Source organism: Enhydra lutris, unplaced genomic scaffold (assembly GCF_002288905.1).
Source record: "Enhydra lutris kenyoni isolate GAN:26980312 unplaced genomic scaffold, ASM228890v2 scaffoldscaffold9, whole genome shotgun sequence".
NCBI lineage: Eukaryota > Metazoa > Chordata > Mammalia > Carnivora > Mustelidae > Enhydra > Enhydra lutris.
In genome coordinates, this window is record NW_019154093.1 from 11,373,962 (window position 1) to 11,391,425 (window position 17,464).

General features: G+C 56.7%; 1 protein-coding gene across 2 annotated transcripts in view; it reads left to right on the forward strand.

Moving 5' to 3' along the window:
* LOC111143291 (potassium voltage-gated channel subfamily Q member 4) overlaps nt 1-17,464 on the forward strand; it is a 51,351-nt gene that overhangs the window by 20,927 nt on the left and 12,960 nt on the right. Inside the window, exons 2-9 of one of the 2 annotated variants that reach the window (XM_022496932.1) lie at nt 8,772-8,862; nt 9,533-9,659; nt 9,889-10,064; nt 10,601-10,726; nt 11,134-11,244; nt 11,409-11,504; nt 14,412-14,500; nt 16,100-16,261. In XM_022496932.1, the coding sequence (XP_022352640.1) occupies nt 8,772-8,862; nt 9,533-9,659; nt 9,889-10,064; nt 10,601-10,726; nt 11,134-11,244; nt 11,409-11,504; nt 14,412-14,500; nt 16,100-16,261 (978 nt within the window). The remainder of the gene's footprint in view (nt 1-8,771; nt 8,863-9,532; nt 9,660-9,888; nt 10,065-10,600; nt 10,727-11,133; nt 11,245-11,408; nt 11,505-14,411; nt 14,501-16,099; nt 16,262-17,464) is intronic. The other variant, XM_022496933.1, reaches the window with a different exon arrangement.

Consider the following 17,464-nt stretch of genomic DNA (forward strand, 5'->3'; position numbering starts at 1 on the left):
AAGACCAACGGGCCCTCGGAGGCATAGGACCTCCTCCTGCCAGGAGAGAGAAGACTTTCATGGCCTCGCAGCGGGAGGCACGTCTGGGCTTCACAGAACAGAGGAGGGGAGATGAGATCCTGGGACAGCAGCCTCATGTCTATTTCTCTTTGCACCCTTGCCAACTTTCCTCTGCGGTCCTTTGTTCCGTGCTTGAGAAAGACAACCTGACTGGCTGGGCCCGACCTAGAGGGGAACCTTTCTTGGGTCAGTGTCCAGCTTCCGATGCGTCAGTGGTGGCCAGGAGAGCGGCACAGAGCCATGCCGTACCATGTAGAGCTGGCCCTTCCGGGCTGCGATGGCTGTCAGAGCTGTCCCCAGGGCTGCCCACGCCCTTGCACACCCTGTGCACTGCCAGGAGGCCTGGCCGAGGAGACACCGGTGGCACTGAAATCCAGCCCGTGCTTAGGCCTCAGTCAGCCCAGAACAAGGGATGCCTGCTTCTGATGGGTCCGTCCACAGGGGCCAATTTATAATTTTTCAGGCTAAAGGGAATGCCTTTTTCTAATTGGTTCTCCAAGCGGGGGCATTTTTTTCATATTTTCTACTGTGTGCTGGCCACTGCTGTCCCTCCAGGGACATCCTCAAAGAATCTGGAACTGAGCTGAGGTCTCAGCCCTCTCTCCTCCACCCTACTCTGGGGAGCAGTAAGACTGGAGGGACTTTAGCCTTCCCTGAGTGTGCCCCACCTTCATGTTGTGGACGGGGAAACTGAGGCTCCACTGAGACCTCATCCCTCACCCTGAGCCCCCAGCACAGGCCTCTGGCCCAGAGGAGCAGCGGCCGCAGCAGCAGCCCTGGTGTGGGGCCCTGGGTCACGTGCTTTTGCTCCCTTTGCCATATTTAGAATCGCTGGATCAGGGGAAACTTCTTGTCCCAGCCCCTGAGGATTCTTGGAAAGAGCCTCACTCTGAGGCCTGGCCGACTGCCCCTCTCCTCTATCCCCCTGCAAGAGAAAGTAAGAGCCCGCTCTCCCCAGAGCAGCCTGGGGCCCTCCAGACCACACGGCACCCCCCAGTTGGGGGAGCCCCTCAGATCTAGCTAGGTCTCTTTTTCAGTATCAGTTCTGGTTTGGGGCTTAAGAAACACCTTTTCTGCTGGAAGGTGGTGGGGTTATGGGCTCTGTCCTGCAGGAACCTTGGCTGAATGGGGACAGACTGGCCCTTGCTATCCCCAGGGGGTGAGACAGAAACTTGCCTTTGGGATCCTGGTCTGGGTGGGGTCACCTACTCCCAGGGCCAGTTGTAGAAATGAAGGAGCCAGTTGGTGACCAAGCAGGTGACAGACACTGGCAGGGCTGTCTGGGAGGAGGGACGCTGGTGAGAAGGAAGGAGGCCCCCCACACACACACCAGGAAGTCAGAGGCATGGCCTGGTTCTGCATTTACTTTGGCCTGGTTGGGGGCGGGATTATCCCCTCATCTTACATGGTTGCTTTCCTCCCTCAGGACCATCAAGCCTTAAAAACAAAACCAAAAAAAAAAAGGAGGGGGGCACCTGGGTGGCTCAGTCCTTAAGCCTCTGCCTTCAGCTCTGGTCATGGTCCCAGAGTCCTGGGCTCAAGGCTTGCCATTGTGGGGCTCCCTTGCTCAGCAGGAAGCCTGCTTCTCCCTCTCCCACTCCCCCTGCTTGTGTTCCCTCTCTTGCTGTCTCTCTCTCTGTCAAATAAATGAATATAATCTTAAAAAAATAAAAATAAAAAAATAAAACAAAACCCAAAATGTCCCATACCAAACCAAATAAAAAATGCATGGGCACGGGATGCCTGGGTGGCTCAGTTGGTTAAGCAGCTGCCTTCGGCTCAGGTCATGATCCCAGCGTCCTGGGATCGAGTCCCACATCGGACTCCTTGCTCATCGGGGAGCCTGCTTCTCCCTCTGCCTCTGCCTGCCATTCTGTCTGCCTGTGCTCACTCTCTTTCCCTCTCTCTCTGACAAATAAATAAAAAAAAAAATTAAAAAAAAATGCATGGGCAGAGCACCTGTGATGTTCTGGATCTTTCCTCCCATCCTTACGGTAGGGAATAAAGGTCCTCTGTTCCCCCAAGGACCTCTCCCTAGGGCCTGGTCCATTCCCTCCACACTGGCTGTTCAAACCTCCCCCACCTCTGCTCCCTGCCTCCTCCTCTGAGAAGGAGGCCTGACTTCTGCCTGACTTCAGCTACAGAGGATGTCGCAGCCCCCAGGAAGTGCTCTGGCTTCCCGGTTGGTCCCCCAACCTCCTGCCCTACCTAGCCCCTCCTCCTGGCCACCTGTCCCAAGCTGGCAGGGTCCTTTCTGCTCAGCACTGGCCCCGCCTCGCTCTGGATCCCCGCCTCCCCGCTGCCCTGGGGACTTCATTCCATTGCTCACTCGCTCCCTCTCTCTCCCCCATCTTCCACTGCTCCCTCTCTCCTGGCTTCTTCCACTCTGGTTCTCGCCTCTTAAAATAAAAAAACCAAAGCCCAGTCCCTGTGCTCCGCATCCTTCTCCAGCCACTGTCTGCCTCTCCTCCCGCAGACTTTAGCTCTCTGCATGCCTGCTGTTCCCTCTTTCTCATGCCCCTCCTCCTCTCCAACCCCCATGGGCCTGTGCCGCACCCCTCCTGCTCCCCGCCTCCCCCGCCGCCAGCTGCCCTTGCCAGGGTGCCCAGTGACCAATTTGTCACCAAATCCAGTGGACATTTTTCAGGCCTTATCTTGTTTGACTTTTTGGCTGCACTTGATACTGTCATTCTCGCCCTCCTTGAAACCCTCTTGCCTGGCATCTCTGCTACCTCTTTAGTCCTGATTTCCCTCCCACCTTGCTGGCAGCTCCTTCCTCACCTAGGTGGAGCATGTTTCCTCCCTCTGCTCCTCTGGGGTCCCACTGGGTCCTCCTTGAAACGTGCCTCATGCTCTCGGAACCCTCTCAGCCACTACCGAGGTCTCTACAACCCATGTGCCCCAAGTCCGCATTTCCGGCTCTGGTCTCTCTCTTCACGCCCTTGAGTGTGTGTGCTGAGGCCCGAGGCCCGAATGGAGCTCCTCACCCCACTTGTCCCCCTAGCAGGGTCTCCCGTCTCTGCTCGCTCACCGCACCTTCATCCGCCTGGTGCCCACAGCAGAACTAGGAGGGTCATTCTCCTTCCTTGTCCCCATATCCAGATCATCACCAAATCCTACTTTCTGAAACCTCCATCCATCCACTTCTCTTTGGGGCTGTCACCCTCGTCTCTCATCTGTGTTCTTGTGGAACCTTCTATCTGCTTCCCCCGATCAGTCTCACCCCCTCCAATCCCTGCTCCACACTACCCGAGTGGTAATTCTGAAACACTTATCACACCATGTCATTCCTCTTGTGACACTCTTCAACGGCTGAGTGTAGATGGTAAATAGCATTTCTTAAGGGAACGTAGCTGAGAGGTCGGGAGGTAAACCCTTTTCTGCTGTGCGAACTCCGACTCACAGCCTCACCTCTTCAGCCTCCAAGCATCTCTCTCTCTCTGGGGTCATCCCCAGAGAATCTGGAACCAAGCTCCTGGCAGACCCTCTCCCTTCCACCCCTTTGCTGTGGCCATAAGTCTGAGGTCCCTCACCTTGTGTGCTAATGTCCCCCACCTCCTGTTGCAAACTGAGGCCCAGAGGGTAGTATGGCTTCGGGGGTCCAGGTGGACTTGGGTTTAGGTCCCTGCCTTATGACTTTGGACAATCTAGTATACTCTTCTTTTTGTTTTTGTTTTTGTTTTCCTTTTAAATAACAGCTTTATTGAGCTCTAATCCACATACCATAAAGTACCCCCTTACCACTTCAGTGTTTTTTAGTATATTCCCAGAGTGGTGCGGTCATCACAGCCTGCCTTTCTGAGCCTGTGTTTTCTCAGTGATAAGCCCTTGGGTGATTATGGTACTGCTCTCACAGGGTGGTTGTGAGAAGTAATTTTAAAAAAAAAGCATGGAGAGGGCTCGGCACAGTGTCTGGCCAATAGGAAGCCCTCAGCCAGCAGGAGCAGTTTGGGGGTCACACAGTGAACTGGGGGGGAAGCTGATGTTGGCGTGAGACCCACAGTCCCTAGCAGCGCCATCCTTGCTCCCCCTGTGCTGGGGCTGTCCCTGGAGTGATTTCAGGAAGGTATGGGGGTGGGGTGAGGCCTGGAAGACAATGATGGCAGTTGTTTAAAAAGCCAAGAGCTGGCTAATCCCTGAATCAGCCCCAAGCACAGCTAGCTGAGCCAGTGATTCTCGAAGTGTGGTTCCCGGAGGAGCAGTGTCAGTAGCACCAGGGAACTCTGTAGACATCCGGATTCTCAGGTCCCTCCTCATACTTACATTCTAGGAACGAGGCCCAGAAGTCAGTATCTTGATAAGTGCTCTGGGGGATTCTCACACCAGCTGTAGTTTGAGAACCATGGATCTAAGCAGATTGTCTACCCGTTCAGTCCCTCATCCCCTTGTGGCCTTTCCGGGGGTGGTCACGGCGTGGGGGTGGAGGTGCAGAAGGGTCGTAAGGAGTCTTGAGCTAGAGCTAAGCCCAGCCGCGGAGAGTCAGGCAGGCAGCACCCGTGTATCCCAGCTCTGCCTCCTGGGTCGGGCAAGGGACAGCCCGGGCCCCGAACTGCAGCCAGATGTGATGGGCAGAGATGCTCCAGAAAGTGCATGTCAGTCTGACCTCTCTGTTGGGGCAATGACAGAGAGCTCAGGCCAGCCAGCTCCTGTGTCCTATCTGTACTGGCAGAGACAGAGACATTGGGTCCCCAGAGGGGGCTGGAGACAATCCTTCGTCCTTGTTTGTTGCATGAATAACGCCATATGCTGATTCTGACAGAGAGAACACACAGATTCACTGTGTGATTTGGAGCAAGTCTGTCTCTCCCTGGGCCCCCTTTCTTCATCTGGAAGATGGGGATAATGATTCAGGTGCCTGGGACACGAGATGTTCTCTATCACGTTCAGTGTATCTGTTCCACTGCATTGAGTAAGCCTCTGGGGTGGAGAAACTCCCATCCAGTATAGGAGCGCAGGGGACGTGAAGCTCAGGGAATTTTGAAACAGTGTCTATCGCATGGAGCTGATCAAGGTCAGAGACCTGCCTTCTCTTCCCTTCTCAGAGAGATGCCGGGGTGTCCAATAGGTCAGGAAAGGATGAGCTCAGAGCTTTGGGAACCTCCTCAGTGGACACAAACTGGGGGCTTTGCTGACACGGTGTTTTAATGTTTGTTTCATGTGAAATTTCTGCTATTCGTTTACATAGTCTATAAAAAAAAAAAGTAAAGCAGAGCAAGGAAAGAGAGTGGGGATGGGGCCACTGTTTTGGAGGGGGGGGGTTGGGGAAAGCCTCTCCAAGGTAGTGATGTTTGAACAGAGACCTGGTTGAGTAAGAGAGCAGTAAACAGGCAGAGGAAGCAGCAAAGTCAGTGCAAAGCCTGGAGGTGGACATGAATCTGGTGTCCCAGGAAGGCTATGGAGCTCAGGATGGTTGGAGCGCAGTGATGGAGGGGAGGGTCGCAGGTCTGTGAGGAGGCGTGGGGACCAGAGCTTACAGGGCCTTCTTGCACACGCGGAGTGTAAGTTTTGCTCTCCAAATAGGATGGGAAGTCAGGAGAGAGTTTTGAGGAGAGTGATGATTTCCAGCTTTGCATTGTAGGAAGATCACCCCAGCTGCTATGAAGAGAGTGGTTCGCGGTTGGGCCAGAGAGGATGTGAGAGGCCAGGCGGAGGCGAGATGGTGGTGGCTTAGTCAGGGTGGTGAGCTGTGGTCTGTCCAGGGATTTATCCCGAAGGTAGAGCCAACAGAAATTGCTAAAGGACAAGAGCAGAGAGTGAGCAAAAGGAAGAATCCAAGGCACTCTTAGATATCCGGCCTGAGCCCCTGGTGGGCAGGTGGAGTCATTCGTGGAGATGGGGAGATGGGAGGGGAGCGAGATTCGAGGGCAGGTCGAGTTTGGTTTTGAACATGTTCGGTTTGAGAGGCCACCAGACAGCCGAGAAAGAGACGCTGAGTGGACAGTTGGACGTGTGAGCTGGACTCCCCAGGGGAGAGGCTGCCACACTCGGACACCTACGAAACGGCAAAGGCTATTGTGGTTAAGAGGCGGGACAGGATTAAAGGTGGCTCTGTCTCTGTATGTTTAAGGAAATGCATTTTAAAATTCCTGTTAGTTTGCTATCACTCCTGTTTATTTATTTTTAAAGATTTTATTTCTGTGTTTGAGGAAGAGTGCGTGCGGGAGGAGAGGGGCAGAGGGAGAGGGAGAGAATCTCAAGCAGACTCCACGCCCAGCTCGGAGCTCCCGTGGGGCTCCATCCCAGGACCCTGAGCGCGTGACCTGAGGAACTCAACCGACTGAGCCACTCAGGCGCCCCTACCGCAGTTTATCTTAAAAAAAAAAAACAAAAAACAAAAAACAAAAAACGAGGAAGTGCAGATAAGCAAAAAACAACAACAAAAAAACCCAAAAAACCAAAACCAAAACCAAATCGCTCTTAATTTTGCCACCAAAGACAAGTCCGCTGACCTTGGTATGAATATAAAAAAATATCTATATTTAAGGGGCTCAGTTAGTTAAGTGTCTGCCTTTGGCTGAGATCATGATCCCAGGATCCTGGGATGGAGTCTCACATTGGGCTCGCTGCTCAGCGGGGAGTCTGAGTCTGCTTCTCTGTCTCCCTCTGTGCTCACTCTCTCTCTCTCAAATAAATAAAATCTTTAAAGAAATCTGTATTTTAAAAATTAGGATCCCATTGTCCTTCAGATTTGAAAATCTGCTTTTTTCATTTAACCCATTGTGATGTGTCCATCTTAAATTTCTGGAAGCCCCAGCAGAAAGCCCTTAGTGTGGCCCACTAACCTGAGGACGTGAGGTCAGCTGAGCAGTGGAACGGAAGGATTTCTGTTCAGGGCTGGGGTGAGGGCCCATCAAGATTTGGCAGCCCTTCCCAGGGAAGGGGGCTGGATGAAGACGACCTCAGCGGGGGGCCCTCAGTCCCGAGACCCAGGGTCAGGGGCAGTCCCCCTACCTGGGACCTGATGTGGCTTCTGCATTTTTCTGTGATTAATTATTGAACGTGAGGAGCTGGAGCTCTCCCCCCGCTCTCCCTGTGCCTTCTGTCTTTGCTGACTCAGCTCTTGCCTGGAACTGGCCAAGGAGGCCTCCTCCTCGTTCATTCATTCAAAACCCTTTACCGGCATCAGCATCGGCTACCTACCTCCTCTTCCCAGGGGCATGTGCTGGCTTGCAGCGCTAAGCCTGCCCTCTGAGAAGCCTGGGAGCCGCTGCGCAAGAAGGGGTGGAAGCCCTTCCCATGTCTGTCCTCCCATCGGCTCCCACTGGACAGATGTGCAGGCGGGCTCAGAGGAGGTAGGTGACTGTACAGGCTGGGCCAGGGTTGGAACCCAAGCCTCTCTGACCCTGAGCCTGTGCCCCTGCCACTGTGAAATGGGAGCACAAAGAAAGCCACGTGGACAGGGACTTGGGCCACATACACGCAGTCAACCCCCGGGAAGGGGCGTTCTGCAAGGGAACGGGGTGCGGAGGGCCTGCCCACAGGCTCCCCACAGCAGAGGGTGAGCAGAGTCTCCGTGGGCCCCAAAGCAGGTGTTTCGGGCAGAATGCCGTGTCAGCAGTCCCAGGTGGGGCAACTATGGGAACATCTGGGGAAGGCTGTGGGTCAGTTCACAAGGGATATGTTTCCAGAGCAACTCATTCCCTCCGGAGTCTCTTCCAAAGGGCACGTGCGGTCGGGCACTTCCCTCTCTCACAGAGGAGCGCTTCCGCGAGTACAACTCCGTTTCTTTCTCTGCATCTGCAGCCGGTGCCCCTCAGCCTGGCCTGCCTTGCGCATTCATACTCTGTCCGAGGCTGCCAGCCTCTCTCCTCATGCCCTTTCCCCCTCTTCCCAGCCCCCCCGGGCTGTGGGGAACCCGTGCTCTAACCTTACCTCTGTCCTGGACATACTGAGAGACCTTGGGTGAGTCCCTTTCCCTGTCTGGGCCTCAGTTTCCTTATGTGTGCAGCTGGGCTTGAAGGAAGTATTGGATGAGCTGGGTTATGAAGTTCTCCCCATTTCTAAACATCTCCTTCTGGACTTCCCTCTGCCCTCAGGGGAGTCGCAGGCCATGAGGCCTGATTCCCCTCATCATACCCCATCCCCCTCTGCATCCTTCCCCTCTTCCCTGTCCTCCCGAGTCCCCTTTCCTTTCAGAGTTGTCTCCTTCTTTAATTCCTTAAGAGCCCACGAAGGCAGAAGCAGTTGTCCCCTTTCTGAAAATGAAGCGATGTTCCAGCCACCTTGGCGTTCATGGGAAGCAGGGACCCCTCCCTTGCCCGCTGACCTTCCCTGGCCCCTCAGCTGACCTCTGGGCTACTTTTCTTCAGACGGTCTTCAAACTGAGCCAGGGCATGGGGCCACCCCTTGTGAGTGGCTGAGCCCACGGGCGCCTCCTGACCATGGGACCCTGAGCCGGTCTCTTTCCACCACCAGCCCAGACAGACTGGCCACCCACCGCTGAGCGGCCCCTTCTCTGAGCGGCAGCCAGCAGCGAGGGCAACTGAGAGAGTGGTCGGTGTCTGTGAGCTCCGTAGCCCAGAGCCTGGGGGCTTCTCCTGCTGGCATCTGGCACAGAACCACAACTCCAGGGAGCTCTGATTCTGATTCTGCTTTCCAGCTAATTCTTCCCAAATCATACTTTTCACCTCCCGTGACTCCGCAGCCCCTTCCCCCACCCTTGCCTGTCTTGTCCGTGCAGCAGTCTAACCCTCTCCCTGCTGCCGTTGCAGATTTTTGCTGGTCTTCAGCTGCCTGGTGCTGTCCGTGCTGTCCACTATTCAGGAGCACCAGGAACTTGCCAACGAATGTCTCCTCATCTTGGTGAGTGCCAGAGGCCAGGTTAGAGCGAGGCTGTGTAAGGAAGCCCCTTGGGGCTCAGGGTAGGGGGAGAGAGAGGCTTCTCATACTGTGTGGCTCAGAGAGTGGCTTGCCTGTGGCGCTGTGCTGTCTTCCCTGAGCTGGTGGCTGCCCCTTTCTGGACTTCATGTCCTGCTTTCCAGCCAATGTTGAGGGACCTACTGCTGCTAAGCCAGGGCTGCTACTGGGCCCTGAGCAGAGGTGAATAAGCCCCACTCCTTCTCAGGACCCAAACTGCTAACTCAACCCTTGGTGTGATCCCCCCCCCCCCAAACAGAAGCACCTTGGAAGTGGACAGCTGACACAGATTCACCCCTTATGTCACCCAGTCAGGGTTACTGAGTTACAGAGTCTGGGATAGCTGGGAGGGGGAGGGCGGTGCGAAGAGCAGAAAACCCCACACAGCTGGTGCACAGGAAGTGCAAGACAGGCTTGGGCTGAAAGCCTGAGGAAGGGGCCACGTTCTTTCTGGAGTTCTCCTCAGGTCCAGCCAGGTTTAGGAATGTCCAGGAGGGGTGGTCTGAGGAAATCCTGGCCCCCCTCACCCAAGGGCTCTGGGCTGGGCCAGTACTGTGGGACCTGGGCCCTTGCTCCTAGGGAGAGGGGACCGGAACTCAGGTCCCTGGTCCCATAGGAATTCGTGATGATCGTGGTGTTTGGCCTGGAGTACATCATCCGCGTCTGGTCCGCAGGATGCTGCTGCCGCTACCGAGGATGGCAGGGCCGCTTCCGCTTTGCCAGAAAACCCTTCTGTGTCATCGGTGACAAGACCTGCTCCCCCACCCCCACGTGCCTGACCTCTGACCCCAAACCCTAGGGTTGACAACCTGACCCAGACCCTGGCTGCTGGCAGATTCCACAGACCCTCCCGATCACGGCCAACACCCCCCACCCCGGCCCCAGAGCCCCCCTTCCCCACATGGGAGCCTGACCCCGGGGTGGCTTGGCTCCCCGGCAGGGCTGTGACCTCCCCCTCTCCCGCCCCTGCAGACTTCATCGTGTTCGTGGCCTCGGTGGCTGTCATCGCTGCGGGCACGCAGGGCAACATCTTCGCCACGTCCGCGCTGCGGAGCATGCGCTTCCTGCAGATCCTGCGCATGGTCCGCATGGACCGCCGCGGCGGCACCTGGAAGCTGCTGGGCTCCGTGGTCTACGCGCACAGCAAGGTGTGCAGCGGGGGAGGGGCAGGGCAGGGGAGGCTGGGGACCTGGCAGGGGTCCCTGTCACAGGGTGCATCTCTGAGGCCACGCCTGGGCTGGGTCCGGGGTCAGGGCTTGAGGTACCCACTTGGAAGATTCTGGGTTCGTGGCCTCGGCGCAGAACAGAGTGGGGAGCTAGGGCGGGGTGTGTGTGTGGGGGGTTGGAGCGCTGGGGGGGCGGTGGGTCTGGGGACTGAGGTCCGAATGTGGAATCTGGAAGGTCAAGGGGGTGTACCCTGAGTTTTGGGGAGGGCTTCGCCCCCTTCGGGAAGGGGGGAAGGCTGGGGAGGGTCACGTAGAAGGGAGGAGCTGGGAAAGGAAAGCGGGCAGAGCCACTGTCCGAGAGGTGGGGAACCTTTGTCCCCCATTCCAGAACACCTCTCTCAGGTCATTGTGGGAACCTCCCACCTGCCCACCTCTGCCAGGTGGCCACAGCGTGACTCACTTTCCCAAGCCCCTCCCCCTCAGCCCTCCTAATGTTGCCACCCTTGCTGCCCTCGCAGGAGCTGATCACCGCCTGGTACATCGGGTTCCTGGTGCTCATCTTCGCCTCCTTCCTGGTCTATCTGGCCGAGAAGGACGCCAACTCCGACTTCTCCTCCTATGCCGACTCACTCTGGTGGGGGACGGTGCGTGTGGGTCTGTACAGGGGCTGCCCTTCTTCCTGAGACCCTCCCCTGTGTGACCACTGTCACTGACTGAGGGTTGAGCGAGCCTCTCAGCTAGGGCTGGGGCCCCCTGTGACCAGCCCCTGTGTTAGCCTCCAACCTGCCCCAGTAGATCTGCTTGTGGTCCATCTAGTTCCCTATACCAAGCCCCTGCAACCTTAACCCTGACCATCACAGGACAGGGAAGTGAACTAGATGGACCACAAGCAGAGAAGGGAACAGTTCATCTATGCCCCTAACCAGCCCCTGTGGATGACCATAAGGCACCTCCTCATGATCAGGCTTCCCCCTGCCTGTGCCCCAACAAACTCTTGTGGGTGGCTCCCGAGACCAGCTCTGAGGAGTCTGTAAACTCTTCGTGTCCCCAGATCACACTGACGACCATTGGCTATGGTGACAAGACACCGCACACATGGCTGGGCAGGGTCCTGGCTGCCGGCTTCGCCTTACTAGGCATCTCCTTCTTTGCCTTGCCTGCTGTGAGTCCCCCTGCACTTAGGATCTCCCAGCCTGGGGGAGAGGGACCTGGGGGCAGAGCCTGCTGCATGGATGGGGAGGGGAGAGCTCAGAGGGGCGGGGATGAGACTTTCTCTTTGTGTTGTCCCCCTCTGGCCCCTTCTCCCAATCATGCCTCTTCCCCTAGGGCATCCTGGGCTCTGGCTTTGCCCTGAAGGTGCAGGAGCAGCACCGTCAGAAGCACTTTGAGAAGAGGAGGATGCCTGCAGCCAACCTCATCCAGGTACGAGAAGCCCGGGAAGCCCCTGGAATGAACTGGTGTGTCATCTCCTCTCTGCTGACCCAGGTGTCCCAGTTTCGCAATTGTGACTCCACTTTGAAGCTACGAGAGCAGATGTGACTTCTCTGGGGTCACATGCCAAGTCAAGGCTAGAGCTGAGATGCTAAATGGGACTGTCAGAAGCTTCCCTTGTGCACATGCTGAGTTCAGGCCTCATCAGAACTGCTCCCACTCTCCTGCTCCAGCCCCAGCTCTATGTGGCTGGCAGTGGACTGGGGCCTGGGGCCTCTTGTCCTGCCGGTCAAAGGCTGTGCAGTCATCAGTGCGCCTGCACTGCTCCCAACACCAGTGCATTCCCCAAGCACTCACACAAATGAAGGTGGTAACTATAAACTGAGACAAACACCTTGAAAGAAAGAACAGTTCCCTGAAGAGCATTTAATGGGGTCCTGGTCTGATCTGACCTTGCGAGGGAACTCTGGGATGATGACCCTGAGAAACTGATGCTTCAGTTGAGAGCTGGAAGACTGGTAGGAGTCAACTAGGTGAAGAGGTGAAGGTGGGTGGGGGAGCATTCAAAGTAAGGGAATGGTATGTGCAAAGGCCCTGTGGTAGAAGGGAGCTTGGTGTGTTTGGGGAACTGGAAGGCAGCTAGTGAGACTGGAACAGAAAGCTCAAAGAGTATACAGTGGAAAGGGTTGGGTAAGTGGGCAAGGCCCAGACCCGAGAGCCGCACAGAGGAGTTTAACACTTTCCTAAGAGCAATGAGGAACCACTGACAGGTATGAAGTAGGTGGAATGGATGACATGATCAGATTTGTGTTTTGAAAAGAGCTGAATAGAGTGGAGAGTGCTCCCAATGTGTGTGGGAGATGTTATGAGGCTCTGGAAACTGTCTGGGCAAGGTGGGGTGCTGGACTGGCATCGGCAACAGTTGAGATGGGAAGAAGTGGGCAGATTCTGTATTTTTAGGAGGTGAAATCCGTGGCATCAGGAGTGAGGGAGACGGTGAGGGAGGTGCATGGCGGGTGACTTCCCAGGTTTCTGGCTTGCCCAACTGGATGATTGATGGCCCTCCCCACTGGAGGGAGACCAGATTTGGGGCATGAGAATGTGAGTTCAGCGGGAGCACAGAGAGCGTGCTTGGCCTCAGCCCCCGAGCGGCAGTGGTGAGGAGGCAGCTGCACATACGGGTCTGCAGCTAAGAGGAGGGGACTGTGTGGGAGCCATTGCACCTGGACAGCCATGAAGCCCAGGGCACGGATGAGTTCGTCCAGTATGGAGAGCAAAGACGGAGGAGGGAAGATGGTCCAGGACTGAGCTTTTAGGAACCTCAGCATTCAATGACTGGGCACGCAGAGCTGAGCCAGTCAAGGAGACAGGGGAGCGAATAGAAGGGTGGGAAGAAAACCAGAAAACCAGGCATGTGTGGTCTCAGTTTCCCCCACGGCGCTGAGACCTTTTGATAGGGCATTGGGTGGGAGGGAGGCAAGGGCTCCAATTTGGGGGGCCTCTGTGACTCAGCCCTGGCTTCTCTCTAGTCACAGTGTGTGTGAGAGCAGCCCCTAGGGGAAGTAGTTCAGGGAACACTGGCATATCCCACCTTGGCCTGTTCCCAGCATGCCACCCTCTCACTCCCTGATCCACGTCTGACTCAGCCCCCCTCCCCTTATCTCTCCTCCCCAGGCTAGAATTTCCTCCCCATCCCTGCTATCTCCAGCCACTAGCCCAGCCTTTCCTTCTCAGCGTCCCTTGGGGCACAATGGCCGTCGTCCCCTGGGAGCTGGCCTTCCAAGGGGGCATTGTAGGGCCAGGAGGCTGGCACTGTCCATGCCAAGAGACAGCTGGTATTGTGGTGCCCATAATTAATGAGACAGCTCTGGCAGCTGCTCCCCAGCTCAAGCCAGGGGACTAGGCAAGCAGGAAGTAAAAATATTCCTGTCCTAGGAGGGTGCCTGGCCAGTGAGGTCAGCAGTGGGTTGTCCTTAAGGACAAGAGGAACCCAAAGAAGGGGGGCCTCCAGGGCTCAGTTAGGCTTTGTCCGTGCCTCCCTGCCCTCCCTAATCACCACACTCAGAGTCCCTCCTTGGTTCATCTTCTTACCTGGAGGGAGAGGGACAGTCCTTCCTCTGGTCCACCCCTCATCTCTCCTGCTGCAGAGGAAATCCTGCAAGATGCCGGATTTCCCTGGATGCTGAGGGGTTGGCGGCTGATGCTCTTCCCTGCCCTCTTCAACCCTGTGGGCAGTGACAGGCAGCTGGGAAAGATGAGGTGGGTTTATTCATAGTGGGAAGAATTCACTCAGTGAAGTATTTATTCCCCATACCTTTGCAGAGCTCCTACCACGCACCAAAGGGCACAGTGGTGACCAAGACACAGCTTAGAGTCTAGGGGCAGAGAAGGACATGGCTCAAACACAGGTTGAGTAGCTACTTCCTAGCTGTGGCACTGCAGATGACAGGAGTGTTGAACAGGGGAGCCCAGTATATGGCACTTTCTGTGGGCCAGGCACTGTGCTTGGCACTTAACAGACCATTTGCCCTTTGCACCATCACATCAGGCTGGTAGGTAAGTAGCACTGTACCCAGTTCACAGATGAGGCCAGAGGGACTCTGCAGCTTTATTGCATGTGCCCCCACTAATAAAGGACAAAGCTGGGACCGGAAGCCAAGCCTGCCTGATGACAGCGCCCGGCTCTGGCCTTAGACCCCTGGCTCTGACGCCGACCCGCTTGCTACCTTGGGGAAGTCCTTTCTCTCAAGGCCTCTGTTTCTGTCTGGCCCTGCCCGCGGTGATGGAATTGGAGCTGGCCTCTGGCTCCGGGTCTCCTTCCGCTGACCCAAGGACTGGTTCCTCTGAGGGCAGAGAGCCTTCGCTGATGCCTTGTCCCCCTCTTCCCTCATGCGACAGGCTGCGTGGCGTTTGTACTCCACCGACACGAGCCGGGCCTACCTGACGGCCACCTGGTACTACTATGACAGTATCCTCCCATCCTTCAGGTAGGCCCTGATGCAGGGGGACATGGGTGGGGGGCAGTCCCCTGGAGGACAAGTGGCTGGGACTTGGCCCTGGAGGGTGGGAGAGGGGGGACAGCTCTGTAAATCCCGTGTAATGCACAGCCCAGAGCGTCTTCTCCCCCTATCCGCTCTGCCCCGGGAAGGTGGTGGATGCTGGACACAGGGTGCGGGGTGGAGCCCTGCCCGCCCCCCCAACCAGCTGTACCCCGGGCTCTGGAGCACTGGCGGTCTGCATGCTAGCCCGCGGTGCCACCCTATAGGATGGCTGCCAGCTCGTCTCCCTTCTTTCTGAGCCGAGGGTCGCGTTAGCCCCTGCCGGCCTGGCATACCGTGGCTCAGGAGAGAACACACAGTACGGGCAAGACTGTGCACGCCAGAGTTGGGGGCAGGGGCCCAGCCCAGCACCCTGGCATGTGAATAGGCCCCTACTTTTCTGGGCCCTAGGGCCCAGAAGCGGGTTCATCCCTCTGGCCCATGTCTGGGTGAGGGTATTCCTTGGGGTGGCTGCATGCGGAAGTTAACTAATAACCATCACCAAGGTCTGTGTGGCCAGGTGCCTGGCCAGGCCCTTGGGTAGGAATGAAGACCACAGAGCATGGCTCGGAACCACGGGCAGGCAGGGAATCAAGCCCAAGGCTGGGCGAGGCTGGGCCGGGATGCTGTGCTCAGAGCTTCCGTGGGGGCCTTTTCCTTCGTTAGATCTCCAAGAGCCTTTGCGTGATCCCGCTCTCCCTTCCACCTGGCTCCCCTCCCTGCTCCCTCCCAAAAGCCCCCACCTCAGAGATAGGCGTGGTGGTTGGTTTGGAAGGAGCCTCCCTTTTGGGTGGGGTGGGGGTAGCTCTAAGGACTCAAGGCCAGGCATTGGGGACTGGGGCAGGGGCTGGTGTATGTGAGGGGGAGGGAAGATTGGGGGTCATATTGGGTCCTCTGGTAAGAGGGACAGAGCTTGGTTTAGAGATTCTAGGCCCATGGGCCTTCAGCTCCTTGGAGCTCAGCTTCCTTGTGCATATAGTGGGAGGCAGAGGAGAGATAGAGTCCTTTGGTTACAGAAACAGGAAGTGGCCTGGAGAGTAAGAAGCTGAGCCCCAAGTCTAGTCTCCCAAGAACCCAGTGGCAGGAGTGGGTGCTAGAAGAGTGGGAAGCTGGCCTAGCTACCCTATCAAATCTCTCTCCTGTGCCTTGGTTTCCTCCTAAAATCCAGTCAGGTCTGGAGGGGGAGGATTTCAGGGTGGCTGCTGGCCTCCAGGGAGGGACAGCTCCATGTCTAGGCACTCCGCTTGATGAGCAGAGAGTAGGTTAAATTCAAGCTCCCACTTGCCGCCTTCTGAGGATGCCCTCAACTTGTGCCCAACCTGCACAACTGCACTCGGCAGCCCTGAGGATTTCCCAGGAACTGAGTGCAGAAAGAGAGGGAGGAAGGTTTGTCTCCCCCACCCCCCACCCTGCTGGTTCTGGCTTCGGGTGTCTGCTGAGCACCTCTAGAGGCAGACTGGCAGGATCTGAGCACCAGAGCTCCATGCCCACCAGGTGAGCAGGCGGTGCCAGGGCCCTGCCTGCCGCTGATGGCGCCCTCTCCTGCAGAGAGCTGGCCCTCTTGTTTGAGCACGTGCAACGGGCCCGCAATGGGGGCCTACGGCCCCTGGAGGTGCGGCGGGCGCCGGTACCTGATGGAGCGCCCTCCCGTTACCCGCCCGTTGCCACCTGCCACCGGCCGGGCAGCGCCTCCTTCTGCCCTGGGGAAAGGTAGGGGCCCCCTGGGGCCACCACCTCCTCTTGCTTCTCCTTCTCCTCTTCCATTCTTTGTCTCACCCTCTCTCAGACTTGCGTGCAGCCACCATGTGGGTGTCTGGGCCTGTTCTGGGGACTCCCAGGCCTTGTCACGAGGCCTGGGCAGTTGTCGTTGGACGGCCTGACAGGTAGAGACTGAGAGCCTTCCTGGAGAGGCCAGGCTGGACTCACCTGCTTGCCACCTGGGGCGCTAAGAGTCTGAGTGGGGGAGATATCCGCACCGTCCCTTCCTGGCACCTCTTCCATTCATTCCATTTGTCCTCTTTCTTTCTCTGTTTCCACATCCCCTCACTCTTCCATCCCTGCACCCCCATCCCTCCCGGGCAGCTGGAGAGAGGAGGAGGCCGCTGGCCACAGGTGCTTACGGCTCAGGTAATCGTGGGCACCATTCTGGGGCGCGAGGGCCGGGAACCCCCTCCCCCAGCATGTTCCTCTAGAAGGGGCTCGCCACTGAACTTGCCTCCTGGGAACGAGACGCCAGCTGGAGAGAGAGCTCTGTGACTAAGAACCGCTGTAGGACCTACATAAACTCAGCCAATGACTAATGCTCTTGTCTTGTGTAACCCTTGTCCACAGCTTGGCTAATCCCAGAGGGTCCTCTTGGGATTCTCTCACAATGCCTTTATTCCTTACTGAGGGACATTTTGCTGCTCCTAACAGTCTTTTCCCCCTTGACCTGTCTCTCCTGGAGCTCTTGCATCTTGAAAGAAGAAGAAAGAACAATGCTTACCCCCACATAAATGTTCAAAGTAGTGGAATTTGAGGCATTTTTGGAGAAGGGAAGCTCACTGACTCACAGTATGGGAAGAGGGCTTTTTCTATAAAGGTATAGCTTTGAGGTCAAGGATTCAGTTCCCCATGATTCCTCCCTTGCCCCCTCTCCATCTCTTTGTTTTTGTCTCATCTTCACACATCATCCCTGAGCAGCCAGGTAGACATCTGGGCCTTAAGCCTCAGGTGCGATTCCGAGCCCTGGGCCCAGAACAGAGGAGGGGAGAAGAGGCCAGCCACGCTGCAGTGGGAAGGAGGCAGTGTGGTGAGAGCTGGCCTCTGACACCTGAGGCTGTGTGTCCTTGAGAAAGTTACTGAGTCCCTCTGGGCCTCTGGGTCCTAGGCAGAACATCAGCAGCAGTATTTAGGCTGATCAGGGGCTCTGGG